The sequence below is a fragment of the Nyctibius grandis genome, chromosome 29 (genome assembly GCF_013368605.1).
Source record: "Nyctibius grandis isolate bNycGra1 chromosome 29, bNycGra1.pri, whole genome shotgun sequence".
Classification (NCBI taxonomy): Eukaryota; Metazoa; Chordata; class Aves; order Nyctibiiformes; family Nyctibiidae; genus Nyctibius; species Nyctibius grandis.
Genome location: NC_090686.1, coordinates 3,417,260 through 3,440,063, shown reverse-complemented (window position 1 = coordinate 3,440,063; position 22,804 = coordinate 3,417,260). Strand labels below are relative to the sequence as shown.

Sequence of the window (22,804 nt, the reverse complement as noted above, 5' to 3'; positions counted from 1 at the left end):
TTCTCGTAATATTACATTATAAATTGCTTATGCAAAAATCACAAATAATTTACCTACAGAAAATCTAGCAGTTGTCAAGCATCTCCAGTCTTTTTGCATGTTTGATTTCAAGCAATTATTATAAACCCTATTTATGTGGATAACGCTGGGACTGAATGTTCTTTATAGCTATCTGGATGTTTTGAGGTTTAAAATAGTAGACCTGAGTTGGTAAAGAGAACCGCTGACATTTTTGTCTTGCGTTCTAATCGAAGGGCAAGATCCCTAGCTGGTTAAAGGTACCTTGGTCTACCATCTCCTAACAACTCAGTATTTGGAAAAAATGAGCTCTTACAGGAAGTTTAACAGTCCTTTAGGTACTTCTCACCGAAGAACCTGGGATTTAACTCTTAGGTATGTATAAGGTTTTTGAAAGTATTTGCATTAGTTTTCATTAAAAATCTCCATAGATTACTAATTCAGAATGACAACAAAAGGTACTACTTAATTGAAATAGGATACATTAAATACTCACACTTTCACTGAGATATTGCACATAGGTGGCCCATTTACATAGCTTTGTAGCTAATAATTTAATGCAGAATTACTAAAAATATGAATACCAGTATGTAAAATAGAAGATATTTTAAATATTCCTTGGGAAGAACTGTATCTTATGGAGTCACTGAAATATTAGACTTCCACTTGCGTATAAGTAAAACTCAAATGTTAACAAACTTTATAAAATTATAAATAAAAAGCCTCACTAGCAAATTCTAATCTAGACTTTTAAAAATATATCTGGATCACCTACCTATTAGTCATGCACACGCACAAAAAAATAAAGGCTATGAGTACAGTGTGCACACACTCACAGAGTAAGCAAAAGTATTTCAATTTGAACCTTGGTGGTATGTTACTTAACGATATATAATACTCAAAAAATACTGTCTAACCATCCATAATGTACAGTTGCACTGGGCTCTAAAGAGGCACATTCTTTGTACACTGTTGACAACAGCCCTGAAATCACAAATTTTACAGAGAAAGGTAGGTAAGCATTACACGCACAGACATGAACAAGTAAACAACCAGACAGTATAGTTGACACTGCATAGAAAAAACACAGTCCAGGTCAGCACTGAAACAATGCAAAAATTGAACAAAACTGCTATGTTTGCTTTTAAGATTGTGTGTTTGTTTGTTTGTTTCATTTTTGCTTTAACCCTTGCTTTTGGTCTCAATTATCTAAGTAGCCTGGACTTGTTTTGGTCCTACTGCAACGCCATTACAGTCGAGAATGTACTGTAAACAACCTTGAGGAGGTGGTCGCTGAGGTGGGATTTTGTTTGGCTCTGGCTCCTTTAGTGATCCGCTCTGGAAAATACATTTGAAAACAGAAGAGAAAAAAAAATTAGAGTAGCTTGGTTCCAATTTTCCACTAATTTGTCTTTATTTTCATTAGAAATCTCTTTATTGGTTGGGGCTGAACATATACTTTTAATTTATTCCAGATAACATTTTCTAATTTAGTTGCTGTCTGACATGATATATGAATCCTGGACTAATCCAAAGCTGAGTTCTTAAAACAAAATTGTTTTCCCGTTGCAGCATGTGATCATGATGCAAGGAGTGCCTTCTCAAACCTTACCTCCATTTCTGTACGGTCTTCCTCCTTCAGTTCCTAGCACCTTCAATGACTTTTCTGTATCTCATTGCTTCTGGTTTTTTTTAGGACAGACTGACTAGAAAATGGACTTCAACAGATACCTTTGTGTCATTTCAGGAATATTTTATTTTTAATTACAGTCACTTGTATCAGGAAGCACTAGCACAGCAGGATTTATTGCCAGTGATAGCTTCACTTTGATTCGCTGACTGTAAACGGGAAGGGAGATGGACTACTCTAGGTTAGCTGTTTCGCTAAGCAGAATGAAAGAAGGACGCAAAAACCACAGACAAATAATAAAAATAATTGAAATTACTTCATGCTACTCCATCTGACATGTTATTAGAAACACATGTAATACTTAACTTTTCAAAACAGGAGATTTATTTGGCAGTATTCTTTTCACATGTATACTTGTCGAGAGGAAAAGATGGGCCTGAACCAAACCCTTGGAGCAGAACACCCTCTGGGAACATTAGTATTTGAATCCAAACTTTGTCTTAGGCCCATCTCTAATATTTTGAAAAGTGAAATATGTTAAATCATTGGACATAATAACTTGGGGGTTTTTTTTTAAGGATCCAGAAATTAAATTGCCATCTGTCAAGAGGGAAGAATCCCAGAATGTATTAAATAGTAAATGTAAAATTAATTAAACATGTGTCTTGCAAAGCTTACTGTTTTTTTCTGATAGATTTCTATTTGATCTTAGAACTACAGGAATAAATCTTACTCATAGTGCTGTGAATTCCTGCACAGCAATCTAGAAGTTACACTTTTTAAATGTTACTAGACAACAACACTCTATTGTACACAGCTGTTGCAAATTGCTTTGTCTGCTTTAGCTACATAAATAAAAGGACATAGGACAGGTCCAAAACTCTAATTATTCAGAGTTACCAACCTTCAGAAGACCAAACGAGGAGTAAAAATGATATGTACAAAATGAATGAGGCAAAATCTGATCCTTATATTAACTGACCCAGTTACATAGGGCTTGGTTGCAAGGATGAGGATATGTAGAAGAGAATTTCGTAAGGGAAGACACAGCCACCAGAAAACTTTGAAGTGCTTTAGTGTGGGTTAAAGTCTTCTCTGTTTTGTTTCTCTCCTTCCTCTAATTTTCTGAACCACATGTAAAAGTTGACATTCTCTCCTATGCATGTTTCAGTAACGTTAAGTATTTGTGGTATCCACTCCGTATAATGCGTTGGAGCTCACTGAAACAACCTGCATTTACATCAGCAGTTCCTTGGGTACTGGGGAAATTTGGAAGCCTTGAAAAGCTGCCCTAGAGGAGCTAACTCCTTTCATACCCGAGCACCGCTGTTCCGCCGCTCCTGGCACCCTCCCCTGTACGCCTCCGGGCGCTCGCTATTGCGGAGGGAGCCTGCCTTGCCTTCCGTGGCGGTGTGCGACATGTGGAGCCTGCCCTGAAAGGGAAAGTATAAGTCCTTGGGCTTAAGGACTTCTGAAAGTTTCTTTCTGGAGGACCAGACAGATCATGTGACCCTTGTTAGAAAGCACGCGCGATACTTTATAAGGAACATTACTACGATAGACTTCCTCGCCTTACAAAGGGCCGTGAACCGATCTGTAGGGTTCTCTGCAGGGGCAGGGGATGACTAGGGAGGATATGAGCGCTGCTATTTCTCTACTAAAACAAAAGTAAAAGATTATGTAGGTAAAACCCATCTTTTATTTACAAACTGCAAACACAGACTGGCAGTGTAAATTCACATCTACTTCAATGTTAAAACAACATCTGCAGGGCCTCTGTCTCCTCCATGCCTTGAGGCTGAAGCAAATCTGCCATTTGTTCTTGCACTGAAATGGTCTTGGGTTTTATCACACACACCACCTAACTGACTTGACGTGACAACATCAGCACTTATGCAATCTGCATATCTCTCCATCTTACAAAGAAATTATTTTATCCTAAATTAAGCTTTCAATAAACTTTATAGAAGCTTACTAATCCTTACCTCAACTGTTCGGAAAGCTTAGAGCCTTTGTGCATTTTCTCTTGAAGATGTATTTCCCCCTCTCTAGTCACTGACTGCAGCTGTCTTTATTTTACCACCCACACATCCTTTTTTTTTCACCAGATATCACCTGGTGCTTCCAGGAACCTCACCCACACTCCAGGCCAATCACATGGGTATATTACTTTTGCTAATTAGCCAACCCACCCAGGCTGACCCAAAAAGTCTAATTAGCATTACATTCCTAATTGAGAAATCTTACTCATGGTTTTTCAATGGTCTGTAGTAATGCAGTCCTTTTCAAGAGTCTTTCTTTCAGACAGTCAGAAACCTTCATACTTGATATTAAAGACAGGCTTTGAACCAGTCTTGTTTGCTGTCCTGAGCCAAGGCCTTTAATAAAATCCAGGGTTCTTCTAAAACACCAGTTGTTGGCAAATCAACTGCAGACTCTTACTTCTCACCTCCCCAAGGTGGTGTGCCAATGTAATTGTAAGAGCTGCTAACTCCTTATAACACAATCTCTCTGAACAGAGATGCTGGACCAGACCTGTCCTACAGATGTATTCACCCCTCTTGGTTTTTTTTTGCTTTTTCCCTTTGTTGCCCAGCCTAGCAGCTCACCCTCCTACCACTTTCTTTAGTACAAACATGTTTTCCTGCACTGCAGTTCTGATCTACAAACTTGCCTATTGCTCAGTTCAAACATTCCAGGAATCAAGGATTAGAGTGCAGCATGTATCATGGAAAATGACCCTGCACAGATCCTTACTTGGATGCTCAAGGCTAAAGAGCAAAATTAGTAGTACTGAAGCTAGAAACTAGTGTTTAGTATGGTTTAGGATTACCTAAGCGAGGTGTGGTAACTGCTGTCGTAAGGAGCCCTGTTGGTTTTCATTTGATGGAACACAACTTTCATATCACATCCAAATTCCCCAAAGAGAAGGGATTGCTGATGTTGACAATAACATTATATAGAGCTGCTTATAGAATCTCTCCTGTTCAAAGGGGATTTACTGTTTATATAAGTATACTAAAAAAATACAACTTCACTTGTGGAAACCTCTAAGCCACATGAATGCTGCAGGTACACTATAGTGATTTCTCAACTCTGGGTATAACAATTCCTGCTTTGGTTGCATAATGATCTTTAAGAATATTGGCTAAGTTAATTATAGCCAGAGCAGAAAACCCACCACTTGTTTAGAAGATAGATGTCTCCAGATGTCTCTGCATTTCCTTCCCTTCCACACTTACCTGGAACAGTCTCCTTAGAATTTTAGAGGTAGAACTGGAGGAAAGAACTGTTTGTTCTTCAAAGCATGTTGTATTCGAATTTGATTAGTGGTATTACACCTTTTTCTAGCTTGTATATTTATATAAATGCAGATTGGAATAATACATACTTGAATAGTCTGAAGAATGTTGAAATGGGTGGGAGCAAAAGCAGCAACTTGGCAGGGAAATAGCCCTTGGGCAAAAGAGATGCTAAACTGAGTCCCAGCAAAAATTGATTTTGATTTGGCTGAGTTTGAAGATTTTGTGAACTATAGTTGGAGCACATATAGTTGTTTTTGGGTTTCGTTTGGTTTTCTTTGTAATGCAACGACAGAAGCTTTTCATAGGTATTTCAATATTTGAAGGGAAAGCCATGTTTTTCAGGTCAAGAAGCAGAGGGACCAATTGAGAATTGCCAAACTACGAGCTGAGTTAGATCTCATAAAGGAACAAGAATAAATAGTAAAACAAGTAACAGGAGAACTAAGGAAAAATGTGATTGCTAAGGAGCAAGGTAATTTAGATAATTTAAGCAGGGTGTCAATAGTAAATGAATGTTTGAAGTGTTGTAGATTATGATAAATACAGGAGTAAGGGCAAGATGACAGGTGGGATAAAAGCTAAAAATGAGATGGAGGTAAAAATCAGAGATCTTCCAGGGCTCATACGGGTCAGACCAGATACTCTTCATCTTGGAAATCAAAACCAGCTGACTCTTGAAATACAGAATTCCGTACCAGATATCTCTAACAACTGGAAATGTACAAGTTACACTGGAGAAGGTCAAGCACTATACTACAGGAATTACATTGTGGGTAAGGAAGTGGAGACTGAGGAGATAGGCAGTCATTGAAGAAAAACTAATGGGAAGGATATAACTGGGACAAGGAACTCAAGTAGAATTGTCATTAATTAAGCTGGCAAAAAAAGTAGGTGTGTGCTACTAAAACTTGTAGATGATACAGAGCTGGAAGACTACAGGACCAAAATATGCAAATGAAAGAATGAAATTGGTGAGTGGAGTTAAAAAAGAAAAGAAAAAAGAAACTTAAATGCAATGTCCAAAATAATTTATTTATGGACTAATAACACGTATCTGTCAGAAAGGCAGAGCTCACTAACTGAAATCTAATGGGAAAGATTTGTGCAGTGAAAAAAACTAAGATCTTATCACAGTTTCAGTGAAGTACTTCCAGTAGGTGTGAGGCACGATGCTGTGTATCATTTACATCACCCCTGCTCAGGAAAGGTGAATGTAAGCTGATCCGGCACAGAAAAGTGCTATTGAACTGACGAGGCAGATGGAAGAGTCTATACCCACAGCGTTTGGAAGAACATGTCTTGCTTAGTTTAGCAAAATGAAGGCTTGAACGCAGTACAGTTGCTTTTTGTAAATATATTGTACTGGTAAAGAACTAGGCAGAAAACAAGCTAGACTAAGGGACAATGTGATCCAAGAAGAAATGGGTATAAGCTGAATAAAACTGGGCTGGACATAAGCACATATTGTACACTTTAGCAAAGCAGTGAGATCTTGCAGTGGCGTTCTGATACAGAGCATCCAAAAATAAGGAACTCCTGTTGCTTACAGCTTTATACATTTAACGTGTAGTGAGGATGGCAGGGATACTTACCGGCTGCTGGGTCAGACCTTACTCTGTTTGGGGTGAATCTGGCATAGGTGATGTATCTGCTTCAGTGTTGCCAGTGGCGCTGAACAGGACTACAAAGGTTTTGGTGTTTATGGTATTATATATTCCCCGTGGACTGAGAAAGGCCGTGAAACAGGCCTAGTTACAGTTATAACAGAGAGATGTGGTAAGGCACCCCTTGAAAAGAAGCCACCTTCACTTTGTCTAGTGCAAAGGGGGCAGCTAGAGGAGAGCTGTCTCCTGCTTTGTACAGTTTTTTGGAGTACCAGTGTTCAGTGTTGCCCTTCTACACTGAGGAAATCTGTCTGGAAAAGATACTCTCACCAAACTGATGCCAGCCTAGAGTTTCTTCATGTTGAAGTTGTGATAAAGAATTCAAAAATTTAGAGCAGCTTTTGTTATTGCTCAACCGACTTTCCAAACTACCCGTGCAAAACCTGCTAAGATCTTCCTCTGCATGGGAAGGGAAATGACTGCTAAGAGCAGAAAATGAGCTATGCAGCATAATTTTTACTTGGAATAGTATTTGCAAAATGCACTGGAAAAGGCTTTTTTTTTTAAAAAAAAAATCAAAAAGTATTCTAACTTAGATTTTATAGACTAAGTGTTTTCCATTGCTAGATAACTAATTACTTCCTAGAGAATAGTTTCCTTCTTGAATATTTTTACACACAGTCTTAAAAAAATGAGTACCCTAGTATGGACTCACTGCTGTTAAAAGGTACACTCCAGTATTTTCCCTGAGCTACTGAAACAGGTGACCTCCCATTGTCCATTCCAGCCCTATTTTCTATTATTCTGCTGAACAAAAATAATCCCACTGCCCCCAAGAGATGAGGTTTCTAGAGAAAAAATAGGATGTCGAATTATTTGGGGAAAAGAATTCCTTAAGTAGCATTGGTTGCTGAAGCTAGCCGGTCCCCTTCCATAGCCAATCGATAGACCCAGTGGACAAGGATGCAGTCTTATTTTATCGCAGCTCTTGCTTAATGAAGCCAGATTTCAACTTCTGTGTTTGAAAAGCAAACGTGAAAAGCCTGCAGTTGCACAGCAGCTTTCAGGCAGTTCTTTGCAGTGACAGAATTGCTCCCCACAGAGAAGGAAGGAATGTGGACTATGTGATAGGAGAGAGCTCCCCCTGCGTGCTACAGCAGCTGAGACCGATGTGTGCGCACGCATGTTTGTACCAGAGCGAGCTGGAAAAACAGATGGACAGGCAAGTGAAAGTGGTACAACATATCTAGAAGACTGCCCAGGTACAGGGAAGTTAAACTTCCTTACACCTTTCTCAGTGCACATAGATACCCCTACATACAGAGGGGATAAGGTACCCCTTGGGGCTGGAGAGTGTCAAAATCCTGTGCTGTTGTTTGAAGTTGTAAGGAAGGTTTTGACCCTTGAGCCCAGGGACTTTGACCCTGGCTGATGCTACACTGCATCTGCTCCTCCAGTCTTAAAAAAAAAAACAGATTTTTTTTTTTTTTTTTAAATATGGAATGGCAAGTCATCCTTGCATGAACAGGGAGAGGTTAAGATCTGCAGAACTTCATCAAACAACAGCAAAGTTCAGAACTCAGTATATGAACAGAGCATAAGACCTCTCCGTCAATGGCTGCATGTGCTTCTTGCTTCTCGTGGTGCGGCACAAGCCCACAGCCACACAGAGAGGTACTGGTGGCTGGGCTGAACTCTGACAAGCTGCCCGAGTCTCTCCCAGGAGTTGAGAGATACTGGAGAATGATCTATAAGCAGCTGAAGACAAGCTTGCTCTCCTGGCAGCTAGCCAGGTGGAGGGTTGATCCACCACTAGATTAGTGTCTGGAGTGGCGGGGGGAAGGAGGTTACTTCTTTTTTCTATGGACAAATCAAGAGTATTTGAAAACGAACTGCTCTGTTTTGGATTTTCCTGTAATTTCTCTTGGTGCTTATCCTTGTTTAAGAATTTCAATGCAAATTTAGCCCATGGTCCTTATTCAAAATAAACTGTGGCAATGACTGCTGGGGAGAGGGACAGAACCCTTGCAAGTTAAACATGGAGTAAAGCCAAATAGCTTCACTTAACAGGTTATGATTTAAAGGTGAGAGAAATCAAATAAAAAAGTCAAGTGGAGACAGAGAATGATAATAAAAAAAGGAGAGGGGAAACACCCACCACAGTGAGGAAAGGAAAGGAGACCTAGGAAAAGCCTCCAAAAAAAAGATATTTCTATTAGGTTCAGCTTAAATAAACAAAATCAGAGAGTAAAAATGGATGAAAAATAAGATAAAATAAAAAATCAAAAGGATGTTATATGATAGTGATTATAGCACTAAGACAAAACAGATCTAACTTAGACATTTCCATTTGTGTGTATGGCAGCTATTGCCTGTTCTACATCGATGGGATTACTGTTTGCCTTGTCTTAAATTTGAAAAGGCTGTTTTTTCCCTATAACGGAATGAGGATGTTTTTTGAAGTCCCCCCAAAAATGCCTGTGGGACAAGAAAGCTGTTTCTTACAGAAGTCTACTAAGTACTTACAAAGACATGCTTATGAAAGCTATAGTGGTGGGCTCATGATTACTTAAAAAGTAAATGTTTCCTTTGTTTTTGAGGGTAGTCCCCATGGAGTTTCAGAATTCTCAAGGGTAGTGTCTGCTCCTGCCAATATAATTGATCGTAAGATGATCAGAAGATCATCTGGCCGAAGATAACAAAAAAAGCTAACAAAAGCATCATTTTGTTGTGTAAATGAAGACAAGAAGAACAGTATTGCTATGATGTTTAAAATAAACAGGGAAAAGTATTAACTAGTAATACTTGTTACTTTTTTTCACTTTTAGCTAGCATTTTGTTGCTTTCTATATTGTAAAATTATTAGCATTAAGGCTACAGCACTATATCCTACAGCCAGTTGAAGTAATCCTAATCATCCCGGTCCTGAGCCGGCTCGGTCAGGTTGCCTGTGGGGCTTTTTCCTTGGACTCATAACAAGTACTTTTATGAGCAACTCTTTCTCTTACCAAGCTTTGCTCGGCTTGTCTGCAGGGATCATGTACTTTTCCAGGTACACTGCTGGTGATAAGCATTCAATAGAGAGTATTCAGAAATTTAAAAAAAAAAAAATCAGGCCACATTCTGAAAGCTTTTATTTCATTTGGACAAATTTCTGTTGATGTCAGTAGAAATTTTGACCAAATAACCCTAAACCTTTAATATATGCCCCCTCGTAAATGCTCTTACAGTCTAAACCTCATCAGATCCCTTCAAAAAGGGCATTGCAAAGGCACACTTGTTTAGTTGTTGGCACAGGATTTCAAAACAAGCTAACGAAGATAAGCACTTACTAGTGTTTGATTTAATCATCCTCATTTAATGGAGACATTCACAGCTAACCACCAAAAGCCTTCATGTAGACATTTATCACCAGCAAATATCCAGTGAGCTATTTACCTGTTACTTCTGTTGAGACTAAATAAGAAACACAATTGAGCAATACATACGTACCTGCCTCAGTAATTACTCCATCTACTGGCACGGGATCTTAATAAGTATTTTAAAATAGGTTATCTTAACTTTCATGATCAATTTGTTAGTCAAATCTCTGCTCAACAGTTATATGTTGCGCCCCACTAATTTTTAATTACTGTCAATATTAAAAACCTTAGGATTTCTTTTCCTGCATGAACCTTGGTTTTAATATATTACAATACCTGAACGTCAGGTTCAAATGCTCAAAATAAATCAAGCTTTGTGTAATGAAATAGTGACTGTTTTACATAGACGGACATCCCTCATCCAGCAGTTAAAGTGTGAGTCTCTGCCTCTGTTGTGGTCTCTGTCACTTATACAAAGAACACGGTATCTGCCCTGTGTTGTTAAAGACAGGCAAAACATCCTCGGTGTAGTAAAATATATGCTATCATTTCATACTGGTGATAAATCAACTTGGCTGTTGTAAATTTAACTGGGATGAAGTGTGCCTCAGATGTGGCCTCTGACCAGGATGTGGTGGGCTCAGGGTCCACACGTGTTTGTTGTCTTCTGCTTTTCTCAATTCTGTACCTTTATATTAGGATCTAAAAGGGTAACAGCTGCTTTTCTTATATTTTCACAAAGAAAACTAAAAGGTTAAAAAGCCTTTGATTGGAATAAGCATCTCCTCTTCCAAACATACACAGCTAAACATGGGGGGTGTGTGTATATACATTTATATATATGCACGCGTTAAGGCAGCACATTGAAATATATTCCGTATTAAAATAACGGCAATAAACGAAGTTAATACATCTCACCAGCACTATGAGACACCTCGGAGTGGGGCGCGTTAGCGTTTGTAAGGTGTGACCCCAGTTCTTGTCTGATGGACACAGCCCCCACGCCCAGCAGGGGGCGCTGTGGCCCAGCAGCCCGCGCGCCGCGGCCCCCCCGCGGCCAAAGCCGCCCCCGGTGTCCTCGGGCGGCTCCCGGAGCGGCGGCACCCGCGGCGTGTCCGCGTCCCAGCAGCGTCCCCACTGCTCTTTAGGAGTCTGGGGATCACGTCTGGGACTCCCCGCCGGTATCCTTAGGAAGGAGCTCGCTGCCGCCTGACTGCTCTTCCTTTGAGTCACAGCAACTCAATAAGCGTTTTAACATGGACAGTAATGTGCTTACTAGAGACTGCGATTTGAAAGAACTTCTAGGCAGACGGATAGTGCAAATGGTAAATAACAGCTAGATTTTGTTTGTAGTCACTGATGGCTGTCACAAAAACCTTATTGATTGCTAAGGTAGGCTACAGGATCTGCTCAATTAATATCTACACAGATATACTACCTGTTCATTGACAAGCTATATCTGTTTATACAGAGCAACCCCATGTCAGAGTTCAGGAAGGTAAACAAGGAGCCATACAGTAAAATCCTGTCCAGACTTTTTCCAGGGGCTCTGTGCTCCCCTGCCCTGAGCAGAGAGAAAGTCAGGCTCGTCTCTTGAGTATATTTAGGATCTGGGCTTCCATCAGATGTTATTCCACAACTCTGGGTACATCAGCTTTATGGTCATGTGCTGCCATAGCTGCCATTTATCCCCTATTTAAATGTCTTCCTAAGAGAAAGAACTACAGCATGCACGGTTCTAGGGGGTCACGAGATCGTTTAGCAACCTCCTTCAGGCAGGCTGCTCTGAAATGACTCTTGCTGTCTGTTAGTATAGATCTAGTTACACCAGGGAGCGATTTGCTTTTCAGCAGTTCAGCAGGACTCAGATACTAACACTGAAACTCTGTATTTACCCTCATTCATGCAGAATGATTTAGTGTAGTCGTTTAATTTGTTTATTTGTTAGGCAGTCTTTCCTTCCAGACATAAGGAAGAAAAATAGGTTCCTGCAAGGAAGCGCCAAGGGACTGTGACAGAAAGAAAATTCTTGGTGGTGATGTTAATTGGTGATATGAACATGGCCTGGCTAATGCAAGCAGATTTAGCATTAGGGGTCTGGAGGACGGTACAAAGCTGTAGCAAACCTGCAAGTCATAGTTATGCTTCAGGTGAACTTCTGTGAGACTGGGCAAAGCAGAAAGTGATTTAGAGATAAAGTCCACGCTTCAAATCTAGTGCAGAGAAGTTTCCTTCTCCTAACAGGCAGACTAATAGTGAATTCTAGATTTCCACATAACTCCATGATGGGATCCTTCCCAATTAAGTGCATTCCCCTTCAGTCAAGATCAAATCAAGTAACTATTGTCTGACCATCATAAAAGCTTCAGTGATTTGAAACAAATTGCTGCTCATCATAAGTAGTTTGCTTTAAAAAAAAAAGTAAATAGAATAGATGGAAGGTAACAGAACTGTGACTACTCTTATGGAAGCCCAAGAACAGGTAATTTGATAATGGTTTGCTTTTCTCTCTGGAGGTAACACTTTTTGTTACTTACACTATGTTCACATTTGGTTCAATTTTCCCCCTGAACATAGCGAAATAAACTGGAGAAAACTGCTTGGCTCTAGTCAAATCATATAAAGGGTCAGGGAATGAAGAATGAATAAGATGAGAAAAAAAGGAAAAATAGAAATGAATTATACCAGATCTCTAAATAGCTGAAGATAGCCGAGTAAGGGCTCCTTGACCCCAGCCTCTGCTGGTCGTAATGCAATTGTACTGAACTTCCCTGTGGGTGAAGAGTGAGGAAGGTATTAAAGCATTTTAGAAGAGAGTGTTAAGAAACGAAACACTTCAGGTGTTTCAAAATAATTAAAGTCTCAAAATAATTCTAGTCTCAAAATAATTAAAGTACCATCCTCTTTAATTCTGCATCATTTATTGCTTTATTATTGGTGTGCTGCTCCTTTCTTTTCAATCGAACAGAACCAGGAGATAGGTGTGCTGTTATGGATATGTGTCTCTGGTGCACCAATTTCTTCCTTCCATTAAGGATAATAAATTCCTTGTTCTCTTGCGGATAATACAACACGGTCTCAACAGAGCTGGACTGAAATAACATTTTCCTAATACGATTTTCCTTAGCTTCAACTGCTAACATGACTGTAATCACCTCCGTTTCATGGTAACCCTCATGCACAATGTAATATGCTACACAGAATTTAGTTCACCACAATTCATATCATTACTTGATATGCAGCTTTGAATAGATGTTTTACTATAATTGTTTTATACACTAATGCTGCTACAGAAACAAGCGTAAAATAGCCTGCACTGAGCAACCACCTGCAGCATTTTGCAAATCCGGACAGCTGGAGTTTCAGCAGTGATTTTTCCTATCAACAGATGGAGACAGAGCTAAGCGATTCCACTGGCTAGAACACCGCACTGGGTAGATCAACCTGGTGGTTTGTTTTTTTAGGAAAGATTTGAAAAAGGCTTCTCAAAAGATCTGTCAAAAGTATTCAAAGAGGTTACAAAAGGTGGAAATTGAGATTTCCATCATTTTATTGCCTGCAAGTAGAGCAGGTTTGTGTCATGGAAAACTTCTATTAAAATCACATTCCTAGATAAAGTTCTATTATATGTTTTTATCATAGTTGTGAGTAAAACAAGCTGTCACGTTTTAAAGTTAAATAGAAACAACTTAATTTTTGGAAGGAGTTTTTTGAGCATATGTGGTTACACCAGATAGAACTTCTCCGAGTCTGGGGACTTGCTTTTCTTTGTAGTGGGAAGACTTGTAAAGTCGCTGGTAAGAGCAAAACTGGCAAGCTTTGACTCCTGGGATCAAGAATACTTTCTATCCCGACACGGTTCAATCCTGCTGTCAATGGTATGCATGAACTGTAGCCTGGGACACGAGAGAAGAGCATGAGACACAGTTTGTTGGCTGCAGCCAGAGTCAGGTGGTGTAAGATGCAACACACAGAGCTGCAAACGGCAGCTTTTCTCCTTCAGAGATTGTCTGCTGTTCTGTGTACCAGTAGAACTTGTTACAGAGCCTGTGCAAGTGTTTATAGATCAATAAATACATATGTAATATACAGAATGTATATGTAAAAATTCTCAATATATCCAGTATCTCAGATTACAGGTTGAATGTGTTTAAGAATCACAGGATCTGCCCCTCTGAGGTTTCCACACAAGCACGACAGCTGTCCGAGGTCCCTGCCTTTGGCACACTGGCAGAGCACGTTGTTGGCCTTCAGAATGCATTGCAAGGCCAGTCGTTCCCATCAAGATTTGGCTGCACAGCGCTAAACAAAGACTTAGTTTCCTAATCATTGGTTTGCTTTCTGATGGATAGTTAATTGGAACAGTACTGACCGTTGCGGGCATTTATAAATTGAAGCTTGCTTTTATGTACGATGCACGCGATGCCGCAGTAGCAGATAGGTTATAAATAATTTTTAAAAACCCATGCAGATAATAAGGGAATTGAAAACATGGCACATCTATAGCTGTACTATATATCTATATATCTATATGTACTGTACTATATATCTATATGTATCTAATAGCTGTACTATTGACTGTAAACTGTTCATTTAAAAGCAGAAGTAGCAAACCACACAAATTACTCTGATATTTGTATTACTTTGATTTGAAAGACCACACATACATATGCACATAGTTGATTTGGGATAAATTACTGGCTTTGCATTTTATGTGACCTGCAGAAATACACAGTATCCCCCTGCCCTGCCAATGAATGGACTGTATTTCTCAAGATTAGGAAATAATTTCTCAGATTAGAAAAGGAGAAGACTGTTCAAAGATGAAAGGGACAGCTTGTGTTAACAGACTGATTTTATTCTTAGGAAAACAACCTAGCTAAAAATTAACTACACATGAGGGGATACCTGTTTTAAATACTATAGATCTGTTCCATGGTTTTCCCTTAAAGCTGGGAAGATTAATGGGTATTTGCAAATAGCATCTTCTGTAGAAATTCAAATCCCCTTTGTCTGTCCTAAACTGGTGGATAATATGACAAGGCAAATTTTAAGGAAGCGGAGTGTGATTAACTGAGAGGAAAACTAACAAATATTGCAGATATTCTGAAGGGATATCTCTGATTTTGGTCAAGTGCATTCCATAATTTAAGGATAGGATAAGGAAAAGAAGATTAACGTTGAATAGCATCCTGTTGCCATTAGCAAAGGCTGAATTCTTCAGTAACCTAAACTAAGTAGAAATCTAACAGAAGTTCAGCAGCTACCCAGCAAATATTACCTTTGGATTCATCCAAAGCTTTATTGTTTAAGAGGAAAAAAAAAACCCTTTTCATGGACATGATGAGTGGCAGCGATGACTGAGGAATTTAGGAACTTTCTTAAAATGTTCCTTGTGTCCTGCTTTCATTCTGCACTTATGTAGGCAGTTTTCTTTGGAAATGACTAAAAACTTTATTTACATACAACAGATAACCAGTTTCTTTGAATGACACCAGTAATCATAAAGATTTCTCCTCCCTTGATTTCTTTAAAATCCAGGGAAGCACACTTACCCAAAACCTTACATTTTGTTCCCCAAAATGTGAAATATCAAATGCTCTAAATGACTGTGAATCTATCAGTGTTACAATAACGTCTGTTACTGTTTTAAATTTTGATTTATATTGACTTCTATGCGCTGGGCAACTCTAAATTTGTTTCTTTGCTTCATTTTAATATATGGCTAATTCACTAGTCCTAGAAGAAACTGTATTTTGGCATTAGGTGATTTATTCTTTTTTCCCTCGTTGTCTTTCTTTTTCAGTGCCCTTTACAATGGACTTGAGTCATGTTGGATGGAAACTTCTTCATTGTATGTGGTTCCGTGGTTGAAACAATTTTGTGCTTAGTTTCAAGTGGCTGTAATATAAATAGAAGCCACACCACTTTTTTTATGTGGGATGATGTATTTTTATAACTTAAAGCATGATGATATATTTGAAGAACAAATTAGTCATTCTGCCTCAAGAACTAGTCTGTCTGAGGTATGCCACAAAATTGTTTTCAAATTGTTTACCTGGTGTGGAGCCTACTGGGTGTAAAAATAGATTCTTGATTTAGGCTTGGTAATTCCTGTATTACAGTTTGGCTTATTCTGTTGCTTAACTGATTACCATGGAGCTGTGCTGGTACAGAGCAGCAACACAGTCCTTAATAGTTCATGTCAGAATGTATTTCATGCCTTATTCCTTCAGTATATTAAAAGAAGTACGTGAAAGTTGTAGCTGATAATGCTGCTCTTGATCAGACCTGCTGCCCAGCTATGAAGATACGAGATGCTATTTAGCATTTATTTAGCACTTTTCAAAGAATCATAGAATCGTAGAATGGTTTGGGTTAGAACAGACCTTTTAAAGATCATCTAGTCTGAGCCCTCCTGCCACAGGCAGGGACACCTTCCACTAGACCAGGTTGCTCCAAGCCCCATCCAACCTGGCCTTGAACACTTCCAGTGACGGGCCATCCACAGTTTCTCTGGGCAACCTGGGCCACTGTCTCACCACCCTCATCATAAAGAATTTCTTCCTTATATACAGTCTAAATCTACCCTCTTTTAGTTTAAAACCCTTACCCCTTGTCCTGTCACTACAGGCCTTGGTAAAAAGTCTTTCTTGATCTTTCTTATAAGCACCTTCTAAGTATTGAAAGGCCACAATAATGTCTCCCTGGAGCATTCTCTTCTCCAGGCTGAAAAATGCAAGTCTCTCAGCCTTTCTTCACAGGAAAGGTGTTCCACTCCTCCGATCAGTTTTGTGGCCCTCCTCTGGACCTGCTCTAACAGGTCCATGTCTTTCTTGTGCTGGGGACCCCAGAGCTGGATGCAGTACTCTAGGTAAGGTCTCACAAGAGCAGAGTAGAGAGGGAGAATCACCTCTCTTGACCTGCTGGCCATGCTGATTTTGATGCAGCCCAGGATACGGTTGGCTTTCTGGGCTGCGAGCGCACATGGCCGGCTCATGTCCAATATTTCATCCGCTAGTATCCCCAAGTCCTCCCTGCAGGGCTGCTCTCAATCAATTCATCACCCAGTCTGTACTGATACTGGGGAACTGCCGTGACCCAAGTACAGGACCCTGACATCCAGGTGCCCGTGGATGGCATCCCTTCCCTCTACCATAGACCACACCACCCAGCTTGGTGTCATCTGCAAACTTGCTGAGGGCACACTTGATCCCACTATCCGTGCCACTGATGAAGAGATTAAGCAGTACTGGTCTCAGGACAGAGCCTCAAGGGACACCACTTGTGACTGGTTTCCATTTGGACATTGAGCTGTTGACTGTAACTGGACACGGCCATCTGGCCAATTCCTTATCCATCTGACAGTCCACCCATCAAATCCATATCTTTCCAATTTAGAGGCAAAACTTCTATGTTCTTAAAGCCTTTTACAAAAATACCACACTCTCAACAGTTATTTAAAGGATCAATAAAATAAACTTCACATTTTGTAAGCATGGAAATGGAAACACAAAGATGATTTCCCAAGTCTGAAAGGCAGCAAGGCCAGGGGCAGAATTCTGCATCGCCACACCTTAACTATCAGGCCATGTAAGATAAAAAAAGTGAAACACATCCATTTGCAACCTCTGACACAAGTTTTCTAGGATGCTAACCATATTTCAGGAGCTGCCTAGATTTGAAAGGTATTTTTGTGAATTGCAGCACATAAAAAAAGATTATAATGTAATTAATTTCTTACAACAACAAGAACTATTGTCTTAGTATTCTTTCTGACATCCTCAGGGCAAAGATTGTGACAGTGCTGCTTACTATTTCCAGGATATTTTATACAGCTGTAACTGAAAGGAAACAATACAAAACCTGATAACTCACTGAATCCACAGTTATCAGTTTACTGGTAGAACCACACCAACACTCTGACTACTCAATTATATCTGGAGATAACCTCATTTAAGTATGACGAACCTATAAAACATGTTGATAAGTTCTGGAATTCTTGTAGCTCAGGGTATGTCTCCATACTTTTCCAGCCAAATTCTTTGAGGAAAATTTTGAGCTTAAAATTCTAGAATAAGATTCTCTATTCTACAAACAAAAGTTTCCTACCTGAGGCTGCTGAGTGGCAGTGGGTCTCTGAGGAGAAGGTATAGGAGTTTTGGACAACATTTGGTTCATTTTGCTTACAACTAGATCAGTTATATGTTGCCTGTCTTCAGTCTGATGCTCACCAATCAGAGGCATTGCACAGTCCATGACCTGTAAAACAAAACAATACATCAGCTATTGATACAACACCAAAGTAAACCTGTTCCGCACCTGGGTAGAATGTCAGGTCTTCTATTTACTTAATTGTTTTTAACAAAAGTCGAACAAGATCTGTAGAAATGGTATATGTTATATCAGAAAAAAGCCCGTGTGCGGGATATGGGTCAGCAGAGCCAGAGAACAGCAATTTTACAGTGTCATCCCTTTGCAGTCTTCAAGCAACATACAGGCTCAGGTGGTACTTGGGCATCCGCTCGCTGGGGAACACGGCTCCTGGGGAAGCACAGAGCAGATTCGGAACATGAGGTTTCTTAGGCCATTCAGCGGTCTGCTGAAGATCTGGAGTAATTGGCTGCGCTTCCGTCTAAGCTACATTTCTGAAGATTTTTTCATGTCTTTTTGTGGCTCATACCGTGAATTAGAACACAGAAATGCAAACTAAACTTTCAGCTTCCTAGCTATTCGTTGGATTTCTGCTAGGGAAAGCTGGATCCTTATTGATTAATGAAAAATTTTCAATAAGACCTTGTTATTATTGATATGATTTTTGAAAAGTAGTGTGGCTGCAGCTGATGCAAAAAAAAAAAGAAAGAATTTCTACAAAGACAGCAGGATATCAGAGAGGCAAATAAAAATGTGCACATTTCCATTCTAAATGTGGCAGGTTAATAGTGTTCAGCAATTATTTAATTCAGCTATTCAGATAGATAAAACTAATACTGAGTTCAGTTCACTTCAGTGGTTTATAATCATTTGTTATTTCTACAGAATATTCGTTATTTTTCCAGTGTATCTACTTTTGGGGCACCTGTGTGTGTTTCAGGGGAAATAAAAGCCTACCATAGTAACCCCCACTATTATTCACAATGGCACTGGACATTCTTAGTTCAACAATAAAAGGATTGAATTCACTTCTGAGAAACTGCAATCTTTTTTCCATATGCATCCAGGCTGTTCAGAAGGTGAAGGCAGGTCACCTGCAGCCCTGCATGCTCGTGTTTCTCATAGGTATGGATCACAAATGACTAAGGCCACAATACAGACAATAGCGTTAATAAATAAGAAGCGGCTGTCAGGGATAAAGTAGTTAGACTCCATTAACAGTAATATACTGTATGGATGTCATTATATCTAATCAAGTCAAAGTTTTTGTAAAAACTGAGTTGTGTCCATCTAACTTCCAGCTGTGAAAAGCTGTCCAGCTGCCAAATCTCACACAACATTTCTCGCTAGTGTAGGCAAATCACGCCCTAGACACAATAATGAGCTGTGCTGGTAAGGGAGAACGTGGTGGTGGGTGAAGAAGGAAAGAATCATTAGTAAGGGACCTTCATGGGTTTTGCACAACTGCAGAAGGATCGGTGAGTTTTATGGGGGTGTTTTAGTACTTCCAGAAGTGCACCTTCGTGTATCTCTTCGGCTTCTGAGGTTCCTTCTTTATTGCAGGTAAATGGAACAAGACTGAAAAGGTTCAACAGAGTCAAAAGACTTCTGGAGGACTCTTGCTGCCACAGGCAATTGTAAGTGCCAACAGTCAGAGGAAAACCTTAAACATCCCTCACTCCTATCCAATCTCTAGCAAAAGGACTAGAAAGAGAGCTCTGCCATGGGGAGGCAGGGCTCTTTTGGCTAGAGAGGTCGATTCCCATCTCTTCAGGTGGGCATTCTGCTGTACGTTGTTGCCTTGAGCTATTTTTGTTAGTGACCCAGCTTGTGTACTTGAAGGGAAGATACTGAAATTTTGTGATGAGACCTGATTCTGCAAATATTGACAAGGTGGAAGAATTTTGTTATCTGTAGGGGTGACACAGGGATCAGACCGATGAGCATAAAGCTAGTGCATCTGCCTTGTATGGATCCCTCCTGAGGTGGAAGGGATATAGTGGGGGGAAACAAAACTCTCCTCAATCCATCAGCCTCCACTGAGCACTTTATCTCCTTTATAGACAAAGAGCACAGTTTTACCTTCCTCCTTTTAGATAGTCAAGCACTTCTTGGAATTTGACACACAAATTGGGTATTTAAAGAGACATTGGGGTTTGAAAGAACATGCGTGTTTATTCTAACACTGGAATGTCATCTGTCACCTTGCACAGTAGTTGGGAACAAGCTGCACTGTAAATAATACTACCTAAGCTTGAGGAGTTTCAAAATATGGTAAGTGCTATAGAATTTCTTACCGAGGCTGACAAAGACTACTTTGTTCTAATAATGAGATTAGTTTGAAGCCCAACAGCATTTACATTATTCTTTTATTTGTTTATTTACAAGAGACACTGGAATTGTGTATTGGCAACCAAAATGTTGGCAACACTTATTCCGGGATTTTCAGCTCTAGGATGTCTCCTCTAAGCGTCCTCACAGCCAAAAGGCTTTAAAATAACCCCAAAGTAAACAATGAAATAATAATTGAAGTCCAGAGCAAATGTTTCCTAAGAAAGGAATGAATGTTTCTCACTCCTGGGCCACATCAACAGTATTACAGAAATGCTTAATAATTACACAGGTAGTTTCTATAAAAATTTTTTAAGAAACGTTTTTAAGTGGAACATGACCAATGTTTTTAATTAATTGAGATAAAAGTATTGAACCAATATGAATTGATATTTCTGAGTGGGTAAAATGTAGTCTTGCTGGTTGTGTGGCTCTTGAAATACATAACTTTTGTGGATTTACTTTAGTATTAATTTCCGCTGAGTTATTGGTGTTTCTTAAAACAGTTGTTAACACTTAAAGATCCACTTCATTTTATCGTGAGCTTTTTCTTGCAAGAGTACTATGCATAATGCCTGGAGGGAGGGGGCAACCATATGTGGCAGATACTTTGGCCAGGACTTTAAAGTGTTAATAACGACTGGATGTTTGCATGTCTTGATGTCAGTGTGAAGGACATTGGATGGTTGGTTGTCCACTGCAACACATCTCATTTTTACAGAGGGAGTTGTCTGTGGTCTAAAAAGCTGTCACCCTTGAAGGCAGGCATTAATGACAGACATTTTTGGAAACACTGCCCCTCTCACTATCAGGTGTATATTAACCTCCTCTTACCCAGCAACAGTTACAGGTTTCACAGGTATGCAAAGAAAACCTCACTTTGTTTACCATCCACTTACATTAAAAAAATTATTTGGAATGACTGGGAAACAAATTGCCTAAAATAAGATCCTGCCAAAGGATTAGACAGGATTAAGATCTGGAGGACTGGGTTCTGGCTGATTTTCTATTTTTAAATACTTCTATAACTGCAAGTTTACATATAAACTTTCTTTAGGGATATTGCCATGGTGTTTACCAGAACACGTGGGAAAAGAGTAGTTCTATGGCTAAGGATAAAAAAAAAGAAGCCTTGAGGTGTTGCTCAAAACTTCATGTCCACTTCAGTAGAGAAGACCTTATGTTTCTTGAAGACAGTATTTTCGAGCATAGCTGCCCTATTCACATACCGAGACAAACACATGTGACATTAAAACCCATAGCCATTTGCCCTTGTCAGTCTTTTGTCGCTAGGACAGGTTTTGACATGGTTAAAAACCCTTCTGTTTGTTGCCATATTTGAACAAATATTGTTGGCCAAAGATATGCTGAACCTTACATGGAAGAAGCACTGAGTCAGATGCCAAGTCTTGAATGATGCTAAGCTGTAACGTGTTCTGCTGCTTTCCTGTAGTACAAAGACAGTAGCCGAAGTGGTAAAAAGAGAAAGTAAGGCATCAGATTGTCAGGAAAACTACTGATCCCAGAGTGACATGTCAGTAAATAGCTGGGTGAACAAGAGATTACCAAGGCTTAAACGCAGTTCACTTGCAGGACACTGTTCAGTTTAGTGACTGATTGGACCTGAGAGGCCACGTGGGTGGGCAGAAGCCAGAGGTGGCAGGAGGCCGAAGGGGCTCTCACCACTTGCGTGGCTCAGAGGGAATGGCTGGAGTGACCAGAGCACAGCATTTACACCCAGCCTTGCAGGTGGCTGCCCAGACAAGGCTCAGCGTCCCTCTCGTGTGTGATTGCTTCTGTGACTCCCAAGGATAGACGTTGACCTCACTAAGAGAGCACTGCTACTGTTCCTTGGCAAAGAAGATAAGATCAAGGTGAATACTTTACAGTGTGGGTTTGTTTTTTTTTGTTTTTTCGTTTGTTTTTTTTTTTCTTTATGAAAATGCAGTCTATTTTCCTTCCTAGTAAAGCAATTAATCACAGTTATCAAAACCCATTTTATATTATATAATATTTTATATAAAGGTATCTTAAGAATTAAAAATACTTTGGGTAACTCTAACAGTTTTTAAAACCTGTGAATGACTAACAGGAATGTCATGCTGGCACTTCCCCCACTTTTAGAGGGCCTGACAAAGTTTAAACATACACAAAGCATCCTGTTTACAAATAGTCTATTTACAGCCTGCACTAGTTTTAAAATATCATTTAAACACAGCCAGGGTTTTTTTTTTCAGTGCCTAGTTCAGCTATTTAAAATATTGGTGTTTCCCACTACGAGGATTTCATAGGAAAAAGACATCTTTAATTTATAAAGTCAAATATGCTACTTTTGCAGATGCCAGTAAAAACATGGGTCACTACGAATTATGGTCACTTAACTCCTATCGCTTCTATCTT

The 22,804-nt window shown here is 39.6% G+C and overlaps 1 protein-coding gene across 2 annotated transcripts in view; it reads right to left on the bottom strand.

The window, feature by feature from the left end:
* SYN2 (synapsin II) overlaps positions 1-22,804 on the bottom strand; it is a 184,787-nt gene that overhangs the window by 6,194 nt on the left and 155,789 nt on the right. For both annotated transcript variants that reach the window (XM_068419879.1, XM_068419880.1), the window contains exons 10-11: positions 18,032-18,181; positions 1,296-1,356 (exon numbers count right to left, since the gene is read on the bottom strand). In XM_068419879.1, coding sequence (XP_068275980.1) covers positions 1,296-1,356; positions 18,032-18,181 — 211 coding nt within the window. The remainder of the gene's footprint in view (positions 1-1,295; positions 1,357-18,031; positions 18,182-22,804) is intronic.